We start from the raw sequence: 19217 nt of genomic DNA, 5'->3' as shown, positions 1-19217 counted from the left end.
GAGCCTTGGTGAGCGTGCAGGTCCTTAACAAATGCTTTACGATGCTGTGTATGTGTCTGTCTAGCCTGTGAAGCTGGTTAGAGTGGATGAATGTGTTTTTGTGACTGTTGAGGCAGAGTGTGCATACAGGTATGAGGGGATGGCAACAGAGAAAGAAACAGAAACAGAAACAGGAGGAATATAAAATCGCCTTTAGAGGTATGAGGCTTAGGGCATTTTTTACTAAGTAGATACTCAAAGGTGTACGCTCTTGACAGGAATAAAGCCTGTCTTTTGGCATAAGGTACAGTGATGGCTGCTATGAAGGGTGAAGGTCTGGGCAGTGGGAAACTTGTCCCACTTTTCCACGGCACGCACCCACCCTGGGACTAAACCCTGAGCAGAAGTGACAGGGACCCATGAGTTTGCTCCCTCCCCAACTGCCGCATTATCCAAGCCAGACTCCCACTTGAGACAACCCACTCATGGCCAGCACACCAGGAGGCATGACAGGACAGTAACTGCCCAGCATCCCCTGCCATGAGGCAGGGATGCGTCCCCTCTTTCCCTCCTCCCTCCACCAGGGTCTAAGAGCTGGAGGTCTGGGCCCTGTGTTCCAGTCACACCTCATGATAAGAACACATTTTGTGACAACAGTCATACATATCATATAAATATATTTGTTCAAACTACAAAGGGATGGATATCAGGGGGAAGCTTTTATTGCTGTGGGGGGACCTGGAGAGGGAGGGGGGGCTTGGAAATGGGGATACCTGGGACCACTTGTTCCCCCCATCCCTCACAGAAGGCACAAATACATTATTTCTTTCCATGTGAGGAGATGCGAGGAGAGGATACAGAATACAGGAATCCTCAAAAATACAAAAAACCCCTCCAAACTGAATACCTAAGGTTATGGAAAAGGCTGGGGTGGGGCACAGAAGTCAATGGGGGAACAGAAAGAGGAACCAATGAAACTGAGAAAGAACCAAAAGGGACCTGAGAGGCCATGATGTCCATGCTGCTGCCTCTGTGCAGACCCCAGAGAAAACTCAGGTAAACAAACGGAAACTCCAAATAAGAGAGGGTAGGGTGCCCCAGGAATTGGCTTTGGGGCATCAGCCAAGGGAGTGTGAGTGTGAGTGTGTGTGTGCAGTGGCTGTGTATCAGAAGCAACCAGGGCTAGGAGTGGACGATTCTATTCCCACAGGGGAAGGCCTCCTCCATCCCGGTTCCTCCAAAACCACTTTCAGGGGATAAATTCAGCCACTGCTTCCGAACAGGACCCCTCCCTGGGACAAAAGAGCCAGGTAGGAGAGGATGAAGTGAGAAATCTTGGGATGAAAACAGGGCACACAGAAGCAGTTCTTAGGGAACAGAATATCATGGAGCCCAGTGTGATAGAAAATGGGCAAGAAACCTAAGTGTATGCATGTGTGTGAGTGTGTGTGTGCATGAGTGTGTATTTGTGCATGTACGAGGGAGTAAGATCACTCAAAGGTGAAGGGGTCCTGGGTGCTGAAAAAGAAGTGTCCATCCATGTGGTCCTCCAGGGCATCCTTGTCACTCTCAGCAGGAAAGCGCTCCTTACAGATAGGACACTCCTTCCATGTGGGGGTGGCAGGGCCCCCAGTGCTGGTTTCTGACAGGGGACCCACTGTAAAGCCACTAAGAGAGACAGAGGGGAAAGGGAGAGGGTCGGCGTGCTCTGTTCCCTTCTTGACTTGCAGACTTCGGAGAGCAGGACCCATGTGCCTGGGTTCCCAGGTTATCCTGTGCCTAATGCAGCATCCTGGCCTCTCCCACAGCGTCTTTCTCCCCACAATCCTGGAAGGCTTATTTTTCCAGTTCCCCATGTCCTCTCTTCTTTAGTCCCTGCTGGTCTCTGCAGAGCAGAGCCCATCCCCCAGCCTCCTGCTCTCCTCCCTCCATCTCCGTCTGCTGCCTAATGAGGCTGAAAATGAGTCTGACATCGTCCTTCATCTTCCTGCTCCAGCCGAGAAGGATGACAGCATCACCCCCTCCCTGCCCTGAGCCCATCTCACATCCAGGCAAAACCGGGACTAGATGATCAAATCTCTCTTCCCTGTGCCTGCCCCCTTGAACCTGGGAATAAAAGGGAAGGCAGAAGGGGACAATCTGATACCTGAAACCCCCACCTCTATAGGTTCCCTTCCCTAAGGGTTACCCAGGGAAGTCAGGGAAGAGGGAAAGCATTTCAATTGTAGCCAGATGGATGCTGGATCCCAGTCTTCTCTCTGCTCCTATCCCTGGGGGCCATGGTCACCTCCCTTCCTCCCCGGAGGACCCTAGGTACCTACCTGGTGGTTGGGGAAGGGGTAGAGGCAGGAGAGAGGGGAAGCAGGGCAATTTGGGCTCTGCAGAAGATGGTGCTAGAACAACATAGAAGCCAGTTAAAGGCAGGACCTCTGAGTGCATTGATAAGATAGGGGTAGGGATTACCTGAAGGCATCTGGGATTTGGAGCAGTGAGTCATTTTCCTTGTTAACCATACCTGTATCTCCTTTTCTTGGCTGAGGCCAAGAAGGGCAGGGGTTGGGAGCAGGGCCTGGTGACTGTCCACACAGATGCCCTTTCCCTCTGACCTCCTCCCACCTCCCTCCTGGTCTTGCTGGTTGAACTCACCTGGCCATGTCATAGAAGGCACTGCCCAGTTCAGGAAGCAGTAAGTTGGCCTCCTCACCCCCACTCTGCACAGCTGCCATCAGGACTGACTTCTCATCTTCAGCCTCCTGGATGCCAAAGAGACAGGGTTGGGCTTTGGGGTGGTGTCCCAAGATGGGGGAGCAGCACATTGGGACAGGTATGGGAAGAGCAGCCAAGGCTAGGACAGTGACCTGAGGGGCTTAGGAAGAGTGAGGCAGGAGAGGCGTTTTGAGGGGCTGGTGAATAATAAGAGAATGAGTGTGGGGGAGAAGCAGTGAGGCTATTGGGCTGGTCTGGGTTTTGGGATGATATCTACTGGTGTGGCACTGAAGAGAGGCTGGGCCTGCCTCCTCTCCCCTGGGAAAAAGAGAGCCCTGGATAGCTAAGATTCCTTCTCTAATTAGCCGGGGGTGCCTGCCTGTGGTCCCAGCTACTCTTGGGAGACTGAGGTGGGAGGATCGCTTCAGCCCAGGAGGCAGAGGCTGCAGTGAGCCAAGATCGTGCTGCACTCCAGGCTGGGACACTTGGGTTTGGCCCTGCCCCTCCTTACTGCTTCTGCACAGGCTCCTCCACTGCTCACCGAGTCAGAGCTACTGTCCTCAGCTGGCCCAGAGAGGTGAGGAGAAATGGGAGCCGGCTGGCTGATGACAACAAGGGGAGAAGCCTCTCGAGGCCCAGCAGGAGAGGAGCCTGGGTCTCCACGCTCACAAAGGCCATAGGGTGGGAGCCTCATATCTTCTGGGGACTCGTCCTCTGAGTCTGTCAGAGCTGCCGGGCAGCCTGTAGGAGATGAAGCAGGCAGAGAAGAAAAAAGGATGTGTTGTGAGGAGTTGGACCAGCTGTCTCCTCTGGATGAGGGGTATCATTAGACTAAACAGGGGCCAGGGTCTGGGAAAGAAAAGGCAAAACACAAAGAAGGCAAAGGCAGCTCCCAGCAAGGTTACATGGAGCCTTCCTCAACAGCGGGAGGTAGAGTGGGGAAGAGGTGTTACAAGATTGGGGCTACACGGACTCAGCCCCACAGCGGCCTCCTCATCCTCTGTGGTGGCATCCTCATTCCACTTCTCATCTGCCACCTTCTCCAGGCGGGCCTCTAGCTTTCTCATGTACTCTAGCAATTCCTGGAATTGGGAAGGAAAAAGGCAGGTGCTAGAGAATGGGAAGGTGCCAACCTTGCTAGCCTGCAGAAGCTGCACCCAAGAAGAACTCTTAGCTCCTCAGCATTAGATGCCTTCAGCAAAGATTGGGGCAACTTCAGGCAGACACTCCCCCCAGCACCCCTGCTTCACCACTTACATCCCTCCCTTCTCCCAGAGATCATCCCCTGTCCTGCCAAATCGGCTAATAAGAGAAGCCAGGGTACGGGCCCTCTTGGAGAGAACAGTTTCTAAGCCAAGAGATGATGGGAATTTACAAAGTTTCTAGCCCTCAAGTCCTCACCTGTGGCATCCACGGGGCCTGGGTTATGGGTGCTCACCTGTTTCTCCTCCTGTAACTGCTCCTTTTCCTTCTGGAGCACACGCAGGGCTGACCGCAGCTCTGTCAGCTCCCGCTTACTTTCCGACAATTGTACCTGAGGGAAGAGGGCCCAATGGAATCTGGAGCCTAGAATGTACCTCCAAGAACCTGGACTCTGGGACCAGGACCAACAATCTAGAACCAGGTCTCCCCATGCCTCTGCTTCTTCCCTGCTCTGACACACACACACAGGAATTCCCAACACTTCCTCCATGAGTACTTTGTCTTGGGCCACAGAGACTCAGTTTTCTAAGTCTTAGTCTCTGCCTCTCGAGTGGGGACCTGCATGACTTCCTCTAGGCTGGGGTGCAGAGGCCTTGGTCATACCAAGGGGCCACTCTATAATTCTCCTAAGTCACCTCTACTGGGCCCAGATGTGTGCCCTGAGAGCAGAAAAAAATGCACATTTCAAACCAATGAGGGCTTGCGTGTGCAAGTGAAATGCCACCCAACATGGTAGTGGACACCTAGCACTTCTGAGCCCATACCCAAGACAGAGAGAAGGGGTATGGATGCCTCAGGAGGCCATAGGACAGGACCCTTGGTGGCTGGGTGCCTCACCAGGCTAGAATCCTTCTCCCGGGCCAGCTCAGTCTTGAACACTTGGTTTTGGGTCCTCTCCTCCTGAACTGCCTTCTCCAATCGAAGTATCTCTGCACTCAGCTTCAGGATCTTGTCCTTCTCTGCCTGAGAGATAGCCAAGAAGGAAAATGGGAGGGTGGAGGGGGAAGAAAAAGGAACGCCACTGTCAACAGCACCATCCCTTACTGTGTCCTTTCCTTTATTTAAAGCATCATTTTTAGAGCACTTTCCCCTTTTTGCCTTCATTTCCTATACCCTCTGAATGAAGGACAGGACATGACAGCAGGTGCTGCTTGATCAGGAATGGGCATTATGGCAGGGCCTGGGGTCTAGGACAGAAAATGTTTCTGTTCCAAGGAAGGTACTCTGGTGATCAGGATTGGGATACCCCGGTTAGGGATGGGTCATGCCTAGAAAGTAAAGTGTACCTCCCTCAAAGCCCCTCTCCACCCAAGTCCTCTAAGGTTCTCAACCCCTCTTCTCTCCTCCCAGAGGGTCTGACCACATGTAGGAGTCCCCACAAAGGTGGGGGCAGTGGCCATCAGATTGCCAGGTACCCCCCATCCCTCTACCTCCACACTCTGCAGCAGCCCTGCCCGCTCCTTGCTCCATTGGCATTTTTCTTCCTTCAAGTGCAAACCGAGCTCAGCCAGCCTGCTGTTAACTTCAGCCACTTCCAGGCGGCTGCGGTGTAGTTCGGCTATGGTGCGGTCCCTGGCTGCTGCTGCGCTGGCCAACTCCTCCCCAAGAAGGGTGGCTTTCTGCTGGCTTGAGGCTGCAAGCTCCTGGGCCCCTCGAAGCTGCTCCTTCAAGGGCTCCAGCTCGGCCTCAGGAGAAAGGAGGAGATGGAGATCAGAGTTCCTAGTGAATCATTCGTCAGCCGGGGAGGTAAACAGGCTCCCTCCACTCCACTGCATTAGGACTCGGGGTTGTGTTGTTTAGTCTTTAGCCATGTCTCTCCCCTTCTCTTTAGACACTCAGGCTTCTCTACAACTTGCCCTTGGAATTTCCCGTTTCCTGTTGCCAAGGGGCCTCACTCACCACCCGCTGCTGGGCCTGGCCTAGGGTGTCCTTCATCTGGGCCACCTTGTCTTTCAGTCGCTGAGCCTGAGCACTCTGCTCCTCTTGCCAGCTCTTCGCCTCCTTCAGGTCCAAATTTAAGTGATGGTTCTCCTGTTGTGCCACTTGGAGCTCAGCCTGAGGGAAGTGGAAAGCAGGTAAGGAAAGGGGTATGTGTGTTGGGGTGGCTCGGGAGGTGAACCATTGTGATGAGAGAGGTCAAGGTTCCACTTCTCAGATTTAACACACACTCAAGCCTTCAGCTATTGCCAGCCCTTCTTGGGTTCTCAGCTCAAATAACTCAATCCTGCATATCCAGTCTCCAGCTCCCAAATTGAGGTATCCAGCATCGCAGCCTCGGGTCTTCTGTGTAGGCATTCCATGTACCATTTCTGCTACTCTATCCTTTCTCTTAAATCAAAACTCAGTCTTCATGCCCTACAGGCCCCTTAAACTCAACAGTCTACCTCTCACCCCATCCCAGTCTTTCCTACTCTTATTTCCGTCCAGGGTACCAACTAGCTCCCACGTTACTCAGGATGGAGTAACCTGGTGCCCTTGGTGCCATGCTTGGCTCCGTCCTCTCCCTAGCGGCCCACAGAAAAACCTATTGCTTCTCCATCCTGGTCACAGCCATTTTCCCTTCTCTATTACCACCACAACCACGTTATCTCAGACTCTGGTCATTTGTTGCTTGGACTACTGAATAACTTCATAAATAGTTCATTCTCCACAAGGGAATCAGATTATTCTTCTTTAGGTACAGTTCTGATTCTTTAAATACAGTTATTTTCTTTTTTAGAGATAGGGTCTGGCTCTGTCGCCAAGACTGGAGTGAAGTAGCATGGTCACAGCTCACTGCAGCCTCCAACTCCTGGGCTTAAGCAATTGTCTCAACTCAGCCTCCCCAGTAGCTGGGATTATAGGTGTGTGCCACCACGCCTGCCTAATTTTTGTATTTTTTTGTAGAGATGAGACAGGGTCTCACTATGTTGCCCAGGCTTGTCTTGAACTCCTGAGCTCGAGGGATCCTCCTGCCTTCACCTCCCAAAATGTTGGGATTACAGGCGTGGGCCACTACACCTGGCCATAAGTACAGTACACGTCACCCCTGCTTGAAAAATCATCAAAGCCTTTCACGCTTGTGGAATAAAAATGAAGCTCAAGATCCACCACAGTCTAACCTAGGCCTTATCTCAAACACTTCACCCGCACATTCAACTGCCCTGAGTGTTCTGGCCTTTAAGCCTTTGCTCATGTCTTTCTCTGTTCCTAGAATAGCCTCACACTCATCTCTGTCTACTCAAATTCTACCTATTCTCACTGCTGAGCAAAGGGTTTTTTAACAATCTTCCACATAAACCCAGGGTACTGAAGAAGGGATTTAGGAGTTCTGCAGATACTTGATTTGAATGTCTTCTAAATTATTAACAATTATGTTAAAAAAAGAAAAACAACACAAGGCCAGGTGCAGTGGCTCACGCCTGCAATCTCGGCATGATTTGGGAGGCCGAGGTGGGCGGATCACCTGAGGTCAGAAGTTCAAGACCAGCCTGGCCAACATGGTGAAACCCCATCTCTACTAAAAATACAAAAAATTAGCTGGGCGTGGTGGCGGGTGCCTGTAATCCCAGCTACTCAGGAGGCTGAGACAGAAGAATCTCTTGAACCCGGAAGGCAGAAGTTGCAGTGAGCCGAGATCGCGCCACTGCACTCCAGCCTGGGCAACAAGATGAAACTCCGTCTCAAAACAAACAAACAAAACAAATAAAACCCATAAAATCACAAGTTAACACACTGGAGATCACCAATTGACATATGTTTCCAGGTTAATTCATTTTTTTGCAAAGCTCAGAATAGTTTCTACTGTATTTTCTATTGAACTGAAGAGTAAACTGAGTTGCAAGGTGGACAGTTTAAAAATTGTTATTTGCACCTACTTGTGTGTGACTCAAGGTGTTCTTGATATTGTACAACCAAAATAAAATACGGAAATACATTAGTTGCTGAGGCTGGCAGAACAGTCATCAATAGCCTCTCATTTCAAAGTTTGGTATGCCTCAAAATTACCTAAGTGCTTTCATTACCTTTTAAGTAAAGGTTATACATTCAAATTTATAAAAATAAATTTATAGTAATAAAACATTGTTTTTGTTTATTCAGTGAGATTCCACACAAGATTAAAAACTTTATTGGTGGGAGGAGACGAAAGGGTTCTGCTAAAAAGGTTTGAAAGTACTAGGCCCCACACCCCACCCCTTTTTTTTCTGAGACAGAATCTTGCTCTGTCACCCAGGCTGGAGTTCAGGGGTGCGATCATAGCACACTGCAGCCTTGACCTCCTGGGCTCAAGCAATCCTTCCACCTCAGCTTCCTGAGTAGCTGGGACTACAGGTGCATGCCACCGTGCCTGGCTAATTTTTAAAATTTTTTGTAGAGATGGGGTCTCACTACGTTGCCCAGGCTGGTTTTGAACTCCTGGGCTTGAACAATCCTCTCGCCTTGGCCTCCCAAAGTGTTATGATCACAGGTGTAAGCCACCACGCCCAGCCATGGCCCTCCCTTTTTTTTTTTTTTTTTTTTGGGACAGAGTCTCACTCTGTTGCCCAGGCTGGAGAGCCGTAGTGTGATCTAGGCTCACTGCAATTTCTGCCTCCCGGGTTCAAGTGATTCTCCTGCCTCAGCCTCCTGAGTAGCTGGGATTACAGGCACCTGACACCACACCTGGCTAATTTTTGTATTTTTAGTAGAGATGGGGTTTCACCATGTTGGCCAGGCTGGTCTTGAACTGACCTCAGGGGATCCGCCTGCCTCTGCCTCCCAAAGTGCTGGGATTACAGGCATGAGCCACTGTGCCTGGCCTCCACACCCATTTTAAAAAGACTTTTCTAATGTCTCTAACAAGATGTGTACTCATACACCTCCCTGGAGCTCCACAATACTTTATTAGATTTCTCTTGAGGCCAGGCGCAGTGGCTCACACCTGTAATCCCAGCAATTTGGGAAGCTGAGGTGGGTGGATCACTTGAGGTCAAGAGTTCGAGACCAGCCTGCCCAACGTGGTGAAACCCTGTCTCTACTAAAAATACAAAAGTTAGCTGGGCATGGTGGCACATGGCTGTAATCCCCGCTGCTCAGGTAACTGAGACGTGAGAGTTGCTTGAACCCAGGAGGCAGAGGTTGCACTGAGCTAAGATCGTACCACTGCACTTCAGCACAGGAGACAAAGTAAGACTCTGTCTCCAAAAAACAAACAAACAAAATTTCTCTTGTGACACTCTTATATTCCACTTTTCCACTCTGACTAATCCTGATTTAGGTATATGTCTTATGTTCCCTAGTAGAGTGCACACAATGTCTTCTTTACATTTTTATTCCCTTTGGTGTCTGGCTCTCGAGAGGGAATCAAACACTGGCTGGACAATGGAGAAAGCAAATCAACTCTGAGCCCCTTACCTCACTTTGCTCCTTGTCTGCTTGTACTTCTTTCAGTTGCCCAAGGAGCTTCTCTTGTTCCCGAGTCAGGGCCTTCACTGTGTCTCTAAGCCTGTGATTGGTGGGATGACATGTCAGACAATCTGCTCCACCCAGAGAAGGAATGGACTCAGGCCTCTGTCTTGTGCTCTGCTGCTGCTGCTCTAGGCCCAGAGCTCCATTTCACTCTGGGATGCATAAATCCCCAAGCCAGCTGATCCAGTTCTAAGCCCCAGGAAACCAAGATTCCAGGTTCTAGAGAACAATTTAGACAGAAATAGTTTTTCTTATCTTTTTGTGTAATATTTTAAGGAATGTTTTGCTGATGGCTCCCATTGTTTTCACTCAATCAAGAGACTAGAATCTAGTCTTTTTGAGACAAGGGCAGTCATTATTGATTATAAACTTTTGATCTAGACCAGAAGTTGGCAGACTCTTTCTGTAAAGGGCCTGATAGTAAAGATTTTATGCTTTGCAGTCCATGTGGTCTCTGTGGCAACTACTCAACTCTGCCATTGTAGTGCAGGACCATCCATTGACAGTATGTAAACGAATGAGCATGATGTTTCAATAAAACTTGAACACAGATTTGAAGTTCATACAACTTTCACATGTCACAAAATATTCTTCTTTTAATTTGTTCTTAACCAGTAAAAGATGTAAAAACTATTCTTACCTGTGGGATATACAACAGGTGGCAGGCTAGATTTGGCTTGTGGGCCATAGTTGTTGACCTCTGGTCTAGATAGCCCCTAATCTTTTCCAGATGCTCAATCTGAGCACTGCTTTTCTAACCTATGACTTAGAATGTAGACATCTAATATCTCCCTAGGGTGAGACTAACATATCCTGAAGAAGCCTCTCAGACGAACTCACTTATTACTTTGGGCCTTGGATAGAATGCCTCTTTCTTTTAAACAGTTTTTTAAAATATGACACCTACCAGTAGTAAATGAAACATAATTTTGTCATTTAATGAAATAAGGAACTAGAGTGTTTAAACTGGTGAAAATTTGAAGGATGGACATGGGAGGTGGTGGTTAATATTTACGCTACTTGGTAGAGAAAACAATTTTCTGGAAGAAGAAAGAAATTTATTCTATGTGGCTCCAGAGGTCTCAGGACTCCCTGGTAAGTTATAGGAGAGGAGAGTTTGGCTCAATACAAGAGATACAAAAATGACAGCTGTCAAATGTTAAAGAGGCTGCCTCCTGAGGGTGACCTCTTACATACCCTCATACATATCTTACAATCCCAGTGCTAAGAGTTTATGATTTGTATCTTTTTTTTCCAGGGCAGAGATTCCATAACATTCCTGGATCACCAGTTATAATGTTTCTTAATAGTAAGAACACAGTCTAATCTTATCTTTCCTGTGGCCAAATCTGAAATCCATCCTCTCTTATCTTGCACTGACTTCCATCCATTCTCTTCTTCCAAATCCTCCACTCCTAGCTCTTGCTCAGCTTTTGCTGTACAATAAGTGGTAACTTTGATTATTTCTTAAGTGGAGGAATACAGAATAGCATTTGGAAAGATGGTAGAGAGCTCGGCAGAAAAGGGTATCCCCAGTAACTAGCTTGAGTGAGGGTGAGAGGGAAAGAGAAAGCGTGTGAGGCAGACAGCAGGTCTGCTTGCCTGAGAGAGGGGGCTGGAGTGTGGGGGTCATGGAAGGGAGAGGAAGTGACGGGGTCAGTGGACTCCCCTCACCTGTCCAGCTCCACTTCCTTCGTCAGCACTTTCTCACTGATGGTCTGGATGTCATCCTCTAGCTCCAGGATGCGTGCCACATGGTCTCCCTGTTGCCGGCTCAGGATGTCCCTCTCTTCTGTGATCTCCCCATGGGACCGGGAAATCCCCTGAAATTAAGTTTCCCCCAGAAGAAAAGGGAGGTTGGGACTCATCTCTCAAGTGGTGGAACAAAGGCTTAGGAAGAGCACACCAGGGTCTGACTGCTTCCACCTGGCTATCACATTGCCTTCCTTGAAAAAGAAACTGTAAGGGAACATTCCCTTACCTATCAATGTGGCCACCTCCACCTTACCCCAGCATTCCTATGTTCAAAGAACTGAGTCTCATTATAAGTTTGGAACATGTCTCTTGTCACATCAAGTTTAATCCCAGCCACTACCCCTTAAACCTATTTCCTTGATGCCAGAACCATTGTAAAAGCCCACTAACATCTCTCCTTCACCCTCTTCACTGGGTTCAGATTTTGGATGCTGGGTGAGCAGCCAGGCCCTGTCCCCTACCTGGCCCAGCTCCCACCTTGTACTGTTCCATCAGCTCCGTGTGCTCCTGCCTGGCAGTTGCCAGAGCCCTCTCGAGCTCCTGCACTCGGCTCCTCAGCTCTGTCACCTGTCCCTCCAGCTGCAGCTTCAGCTGCATCAGGTCATTCCGTTCTTGCTGGCTCTCATCGAGCTGGTTCTACAGGCAGCAGAAGGAGAAGGGGAGTGTGCTGGTGGAGTACCCCTTCTAAGGTCCCATCCTCACCACTCTCCAGGTGCATTTTGGGTTTGGGAAGTTACATAGCTTTGGGTTATAAAGAGGTGAGGAAGGGGATGCTCAGTGTGCTACCGAATCCTGTCCACCACCCAGTCAGATGCACCAGCTCATGGCACTCTGAATTGCCCATCTCTCTTACCCCTCCCCACCCTAGGCCTGGCCCTTTCCTCACCCAGCAATTGCAGGAATCCCTCATGTGGCACAAGTCAATGAACACAGACACAAGGGATGGCTCCCCTAATTTTACCCTATCTGCTCTGGAGTTGGACAGACTTGGGTTCAAATCTTCAGTGCAATTTTTACTAGCTATGTGATTTTTTTTAAAGATAGGGTCTCACTATGTTGCCCAGGCTGGAGTGCAGTGGCTAGCCATAGGTGCAACCATAGCATACCATACCTCAAACTCCTGGCCTCAAGCCATCCTTCCACCTCAGTGTCTCCCCCAGTAGCTGGGACTACAGATGCATGCCACTACACCCAGCTAGCTATGTGATTTTGAACAAGCTTCTTAACTTCTCTAAGTCTCTGTGTCCTCATCTGTAACATGATCCCTTAGTCTGAATTGTTGTAAGGCTCAAATGAGAATCATGATTGTGAAACCGCAACAGAGAGTAGGAGCTCACACATCTTTCACTTACGTGAGATATAAACATCTTCCTGGATGACAGAGCAAGGCTGTCTCAAAAAAAAAAAAAAAAAAAAGAAAAGAAAAGAAAAACCCAAAAAACAAACAAAAAAACCCCAAACAGTATCATTTCAACATGTAGTCAAAATAAAAAATATTGAAGTCTTTTACATTCTCTTTAAAAAATACTAAGTCTTCAAAATCTGGAGTATATTTTACCCTTATAGTACATCTCAGTTTGGATTAATTGCATTTGAAGTGCTCAAGCGCCATATATAGTTAAGAGCCTTTGGTATTGGACAGTACAGGTCTGGGGCCTTGCCTATCTGCTCTCACTCCCCACTCGTCCTAGAAGCAGGTCTTGTGCTCCCCTTTCTCTGAATGTTCCCTGGAGTAGCCTCTCTCCACCCTTTGATCTTCCTCTAGGGCATAGGGCAGGATGCAGTGCATGGAGAAGGAAGGCTGCGAAAGTTCTTATGAAATCCTGAGTTACACTGGCCTGTGGGTGGTCTCCTTTCCTGCCTTACATGTTCGTGTATGTCTATGTTAGACTGAGACTCTCCTGGAGGCCGGACTTTGTCTAACTTTCAATGAGGTCTTTAGTTGGTGCCACAGATGAGGGGAGGGTAAGGTGGGAAGGGTCCTCTTGCAATGCTGTCTCCCACTCCCTTGTCTGGGAATAACTCTGTTGCTCTTTTCTCACCTGTAACACAGTTGCCTTGGGGACAACCAGCAGGATGTCAGAGCCCCCATCAGCCTCCTCCAGGGTCACCAGTTCATCCATGGGCCTTGGCTCTCGGAACTGGAAAGGGGGGCTCTGCCCACACACCCGGCCCTGGCGGTTCACATATCGGAACTGGTAGAGCTGAGCTCCTGGTTTGGGCAGGTAGCTGGCTGTGGGAAGAAGAATGGACCCAGGACCCCAATGATCCACTGTCCTTGGCCCCAGCCCCTTGCTCGGTGTTCCATATACTGTTTCTTCTCTTCTCCACCTCCCACAGGCCATACTCTTCTCCCTCCTTTCTGCCTGTCCCTCTCCTTCCTTTCTTTCCCAAACCCACTGCCCCTCTATCATAATCATAACAATGCTAGTTACCATGTAGTGAGTGCGTACCATGTACCAGACACTGTGGTAACACTTTTTATTTTATTTTATCTTGAGACAGAGTCTTGCTCCATCGCCCAGGCTGGAGTGCAGTGGCGCGATCTTGGCTTGTTGCAACCTCTGCCTCCCGGGTTCAAGAGATTCTCCTGCCTCAGCCTTGTGAGTAGCTGGGACTACAGGCATGCACCACCACGCCTGGCTAATTTTTTTGTATTTGTAGTAGAGACGGGGTTTTGCCATGTTGGCCAGGCTGGTCCTGAATTCCTGACCTCAAGTGATCCACCCACCTTGGCCTCCCAAAGTGCTGGAGTCACCACACCTGGCCTACAGCTTTCATTTTAAATCCTCGTAATGTCCCTATAAGCCAGGCATCCCCTTTTACTGTTAAGATAACCGACACAGGGAGGTTATATAATTTGCCCAAGGCCAAACAGCTTGTAAGTGTTAGAGGTGAGATTTGAACCCACGTCTTTCCCTCTTCTCACCACATAATGCTACCTTTCCCTCTTCCTTACTCCCCCATTTTTCCTTCTTTGGGTAGGACAGGGGACTAGATGCCCTCTGAAGTTCCTTCTGTTTCTATGTCCCTGATTCTGCGATAATCCCGTGATTCTCTATCTGCTGAGCGCTGTTGGATATATTCTCATTATATTTATTTTCGTTTATTTTTCCTTGTCCTTTGTGCCTAACTTTTAATGTTTCTGAGCCCACTACCTTCTTTCAAACCTCCACTCCCTTGGCTCCTCTCTCCCAATTTTCCATCTTCCCTTGTACCTTGGAACTGGACACTGGTGTGAATGGGGGAACCATCAGTTGTACTTTCAGGCACGGAAGACCACACAAATGTGTGGTAATCCCGAACACAGGCAGCCTCCACCTGTGAAAGCCCAAGGTTGGAGAAAGGTATGGTCATGGAACTACCTTCTATGGATGGAAGAAAGGGCTGAGGGGTTGAATAAGGGGGGCAGGATGGAGCTACAGTGGCAACAATGACAAGAGAAAGGGAAAGTGGAGGGACACTAATGTGTCAGTAAAGAACAAGGCTAAGATGGAGAAAATATGTGCTTTGGTTATACAGACGGCCTCTGTCATCTGTGACATCTTTCTCTCTTCTTCTCTATCAACCTGAGGTTGAGAATCCAAGAGCCCAATCATTCCCCTTATTCCAACCAACTCACAGCCCATAAACCTAAGCCAAAAGGGGTTCCAGAGATACCTTGAAGATGCCAATCCAGTCACTGGCACTGGGCATGGTGCCTGGGGGAAGGGTGTAGTGACATTCCACCTTGGCGTTGGGGATGTAGGTCCGGGCTACATTGAGAAAGTTGACTCCACCACGGGATGGTGCCCGGCTTAGTGGTGATTCTTCCATCCTGGCCTTGAGATATCTGTCCTCCTATGAAAGAAAGGGTTGATAGCCTAAAGTCTTTCCAGTCCACCTCCTTCCCCCCACAGCTCCAGCACCACACACTCACAGCCCCTGCCACTACACCTGGAGATAAGGCATACCTGGTTCTAGTCCCTGAGGGTTACGGGACATTTTTGAGGTATCACTCTTAGTCTCTAGGATGTAGGTCTGGCCTTCCAAGTCCATCCCCATCCTGTCTCACACTGTACCCGCTCTGGCTCATAGACCCTTCTGAGGGTTCAGACTTCTCTAATTTTGCTCCCAAAAGGACACTGACGGGGACAGAGCCTGGGATACTGCGACTTGGTCGACAGCCTCCATTTCTCCATCCCATCTCCCACACATCCTGGCTCTTGAATACAAAATCCAACTGAGGTGTGGGGCCCTCTCATTGAGAGAGGTGTCCTTACCTACTCCTAAGCTTGTTGACCCAGCTGTATCCAGGAATGAGTTATGACATCAGAAAGCAGCAACTAATCTCTGAAAGGAATGGCTGAGTTTTCAGAGCTAGAATATGGCTGGGGGTCGAGGGGAACTGACAGCCCAAATCCTTAGGCTCCTGAGCTCTCAGCTCTTTTCATCTCTCTGAGCTGCCTACCCCCATGAATTCTAGGGAAGCAGAAAGCTTCTGCTGGCATCCAAGAGACAAAGGGAAGGGGAGGATATAAGGAAAGACAGGTTCTGTCCCTTGACTTATTATTCCAGGAAGTCAAGAATTCTGGAGGCGGCAACTTCAAGGGTGGAGTGAGGTGCTTAGCAGGAACGTGGTGGGGGTGGGGAGATGGAATGTGGGGGCCTGGAGCCAGGAAAGCCCCACCCCAGGGCAGGGAACAGACTAGAAAGTGGGAAGTAAGGGGCCCCAAGAAGTGGAAATGTATATTTAACGTTGAGGAAAGGGGAGATAGTTCAAAAAGAACCTAACATTCTTCTCTCCAGACTGTGCCTGCAGCAGGACTAGAAACCTACTAGTTTCACTTTAGTATTTCTCTCCTCATTTTCTCTCTGCTCCCCTCAGCCTCCATCCTTCCATCTGTTTGTATTGGTAGCTGGAGACACACTACAGGATGGGGTTGAGAGGAAGGGGTGTTCCAAGTTAGCTGGGGAGAGTTAATTGGAAAATATGAGGGTGGGGTGAGGACAGATAACAATAATAACGATCAAGAGAACTCCTCAGTCCAGGGCTGTGAGATGGCCCTCTTATTCATCACTCCTTTCCAGCCCACTAATCTATTTCCTGTGTCACTCACAGCTGACATGTCCAACCAGCCATTGCCACTAGTCATATGCACGCCCCCAAACATCACAAACCCACACCAGGCTGAAGTCCAGGGGACAGGAGCTTTAAAAGAAAACAGAAACTCAGTGGATAAAGGTGAGCCAGCAACACAAAAAGGAGCAACTTCTGTCCCCCAAATAGGTAGAACAATAAGTTTTTTTTTTAATGTTCATCTCCCTGAAAAATTCCTGGTTGAAACTAGTCCATGTTTTCTCCAAATGCAATTCTTCCAGCTTTCTAAGGGTGGGGGTAAATTGTCCCCAAAGATATACCTGGAGAACCCTAAAATACACCCCACAAAGAAAATCCGTAACAGCTGTAAACGTTCTTCATGTCCGAAAGAAAGTTCTGGGCACCTAAGATGTAGGTGTGTAGCCTGATTCAGATGTTCACATGAGGGGGCGGAGAGCGGGTGTCCCATCCCCTACTCTGTAGGGCTCTAGAGTTCCTTGACATTCTACACCTTGGAAGGTCCCCCTTCCTCCCCAGGGATTCAGCGTCGTAAAGGCCTTTGGATTTGCGTAGGGGAGAGAGGGAAGACGTGTAGGGGACACGTCTTGCCTGGGAGCGAATAAGCAGATTTCAGCTCCCCTAAAGGGATCAGCTTTATAGAGACGCATTGAGAAGACGGAGAGGACGACGGGGGGGGGGCGCCCCCCCCCACAATCAGAGTCCCCTTGAAACCAAGAACTCCCCAAACAGCGGGGGTGGCTTCTCCAGTACGGAAAGCGTTACAACCCAAACGCTCCTGTATTCCCCTTCGACAGTACCCTTACGTTATCCTTCCCCAAACTGGAAAGTGGGGTGACCCTCCCCTCCCATAAGATCGCCCCCAATTAGGCCAAGTTTCTTACCCAACAGACGGATCAGCTGTTCCCCTCACCTTTCACCAACAACAAAAACAGCACTCCGACTTCTGGAGGGGAGGGAGAAGAGTGGGCGCGAGGGCTTCTGGGGTTTGTGGTTCTTCTGCGCCCTTTTGCCACTGCGTGCTCGGATCTAGGACTATACATCCCAGAAGGCTAGGCGGGGAAGAGGGCGTCCGTGACGGCGGCCTCACCGCGGCATCCTGGGAGGCGTAGTTCTCACTCCTATGACAGAAAACGACGGTGTGGCCAGCAAAGGACTTCAAGGCCCATGATCCCTTAGGAGGGGGCCGGCTGCATTAGGGGTGGCTGCTGGTTTGTAACGTGCGTTGTTGGGGGCTGGGGAGGATTTACGGCTCTAAAGCCTTCTCTATAACGCTTTAACGGTGGGCAGAGCGGTTTCTGTTGCGTCCTGTCCTGTACTTTTCACACCCACCTGTGAGATAGGCGTTAAGCGTTATGTACGCTTTATAGATGTAGAAAGTGAAGTACGGTTAAGGAGGCGGTGTGAAGTGTCAAAGCTATGAAATGTAGAACTGCATTAGCCTTGGCTAATTCCACGTCATATATTCTTGCCACTACACCACAGCTACCCACCATTTTGGGGATGGGAAACTGATAGCTGGGGTATAGCAGTTTCTTCTTTACTTCAATCTCAGGGACAGACCTTGTAAGAATGATGTCTTCTGCACAGCTGACCATTTTTTTCCAACTTGAGGATTTCAGTGCTAAGGGGCCTGACCATACACATCTGGACTGGGCTCCCCCAGAGTGGCTTCTGGGTCTAGGAAGAGGATACAATTGACTGAGGTGGTGGTAGGAGCGGTGGAATGAGAAGAATGAAATTGAAAAGGGAGCTTGGCATAATTCAGGACCTGTCACAATTCACAGACAAGCCACTTATGGGGCCTGTTTGCCCAAGCCTTTTAAGTGGCTTAAATTAATTAGGATAACAATACATGTTGACGTTCCGGTTTTTATTTAGGAGAGGTGAAAGATTGACACGTCTCCCACACCCCAAGTCACGTTATAGACTTGGGCATCCTGTCCCCCCTCTCGCTATTCTCCATCCCTGTAGTCGGAGGCATTCAGAATTACCTTTCTCTGGCTCTGCATTAAAGGATTACAGTCTTAAGGATTGATTTCCTCTTCCTAGGTGCCTGCTTTAATTCTCTACTGCACTAAGTTATGGAGCTTCTGCCTTTTCCAAGTTTTTTGGTAGTGTTTTGCTTTTATGACTGAATGCGGTGTCTGCCCTGAGTGTCTTTCATCTGAAGATCTCCAGACACTTAAAAATTAGTTACTGGGCTGCACAAACATTAAGGTGATGTGTCTGTGTCATTAGTCAGGATTTATGAGTTAGGGAACCAGTTTCTGGATGAGGAGGTAGCTCAAGGTCTGGAGTGGGTTAAGAGTGAGGTCTGTTCAAGGACCCAAGTCTCAAGAGTTCTTGGCTCTTGTCTTCCGCCCAAAATAAAGGTCTACGAGAAAACAGTCTCGGAGCTAAAAATGGTAACAACTTCCATTTCTTGGGTGCTTATGATCTGTTCAAACTATGCTAAGAATTTTCCCATTTAATACAACAGGCTTATGTAATACGCCTTGTTATTATCCCCATTTTACATATGATGAGATTGAGGCACAATTAATGACTTGCCTGGAGTCATCCAGCTAGTAAGTGGCAGATCAAGATTTAAGCACAAGCAGTCACCATACTCCCAGTCCAGAAACTCTGGCATGTGATATTAACTCCCATTGTTCTAAGGAACAGTGCTGGTTCATTAACAGGAGACAAATGTTCACTGAGCATTTATGTGCTCAGTGCAAGGCACAAGGTAATGTGAAACAGATTCATTCAACAAATATGTGGCAGGTACTATGCTAGGTATTCAGTTACTTTTATTGAAAGAACGAATAGAAAATATTCATTATTTTAAAATAATATATGTAATTCATTATTTTAAAATAATAAATGTAATTCATTATTTTAATTATAGTCATTACTTTCAAATATTCAAGTATTTGAAGGATAGATTAAATTTGGATAGTTTGGCAAGATGGGGACTGGGGAGGGTAAGCTTCTTCTAGGCCAAAGCAAAGATTTGGAGGTGGGAATGGATGATGAGCCTAGAGTCACATAATAGCACATCAAT

At 48.7% G+C, this 19217-nt stretch overlaps 1 protein-coding gene across 3 annotated transcripts; it reads right to left on the bottom strand.

The window, feature by feature from the left end:
• Positions 1-639: 639 nt before the first annotated feature.
• Positions 640-17385, bottom strand: CALCOCO1 (calcium binding and coiled-coil domain 1). 3 transcript variants are annotated; one of them, XM_003831001.4, is made up of 15 exons: positions 17053-17385; positions 14731-14910; positions 14289-14391; positions 13113-13303; positions 11548-11706; positions 10990-11138; positions 9262-9352; positions 5788-5943; positions 5319-5573; positions 4726-4851; positions 4124-4219; positions 3659-3767; positions 3227-3426; positions 2626-2732; positions 640-1647 (listed from the first exon to the last, which is right to left on the bottom strand). In XM_003831001.4, exons 2-15 carry the CDS (start codon positions 14884-14886, stop codon positions 1470-1472), a joined length of 2076 nt encoding a protein of 691 aa, XP_003831049.2. In that variant the 5' UTR covers positions 14887-14910; positions 17053-17385; the 3' UTR covers positions 640-1469. The 3 variants fall into 3 exon arrangements, with proteins under 3 accessions (XP_003831049.2, XP_034791618.1, XP_054951575.1); XM_034935727.3 differs by having other exon boundaries at positions 640-2372; positions 17053-17186; XM_055095600.2 differs by lacking the exons at positions 14289-14391; positions 17053-17385 and having other exon boundaries at positions 14731-14869.
• Between the last annotated feature and the right edge of the window lie 1832 nt (positions 17386-19217).

Source organism: Pan paniscus, chromosome 10 (genome assembly GCF_029289425.2).
Source record: "Pan paniscus chromosome 10, NHGRI_mPanPan1-v2.0_pri, whole genome shotgun sequence".
Classification (NCBI taxonomy): Eukaryota; Metazoa; Chordata; class Mammalia; order Primates; family Hominidae; genus Pan; species Pan paniscus.
The sequence above is the reverse complement of the archived record's forward strand: the minus strand, read 5'-3'. Positions and strand labels throughout refer to the sequence as shown.

Coding starts and splice junctions, on each gene's coding strand:
- CALCOCO1 (XM_003831001.4), bottom strand. CDS start 14,886: ATGGAAGAATCACCACTAAGCCGGGCACCATCCCGTGGTGGAGTCAAC. Junction 14,392..14,730: donor ACTGGATTGGCATCTTCAAG/GTATCTCTGGAA, acceptor GGGCTTTCACAG/GTGGAGGCTGCCTGTGTTCG. Junction 1,648..2,625: donor GCCTTCTATGACATGGCCAG/GTGAGTTCAACC, acceptor TGTCTCTCTTAG/TGGCTTTACAGTGGGTCCCC.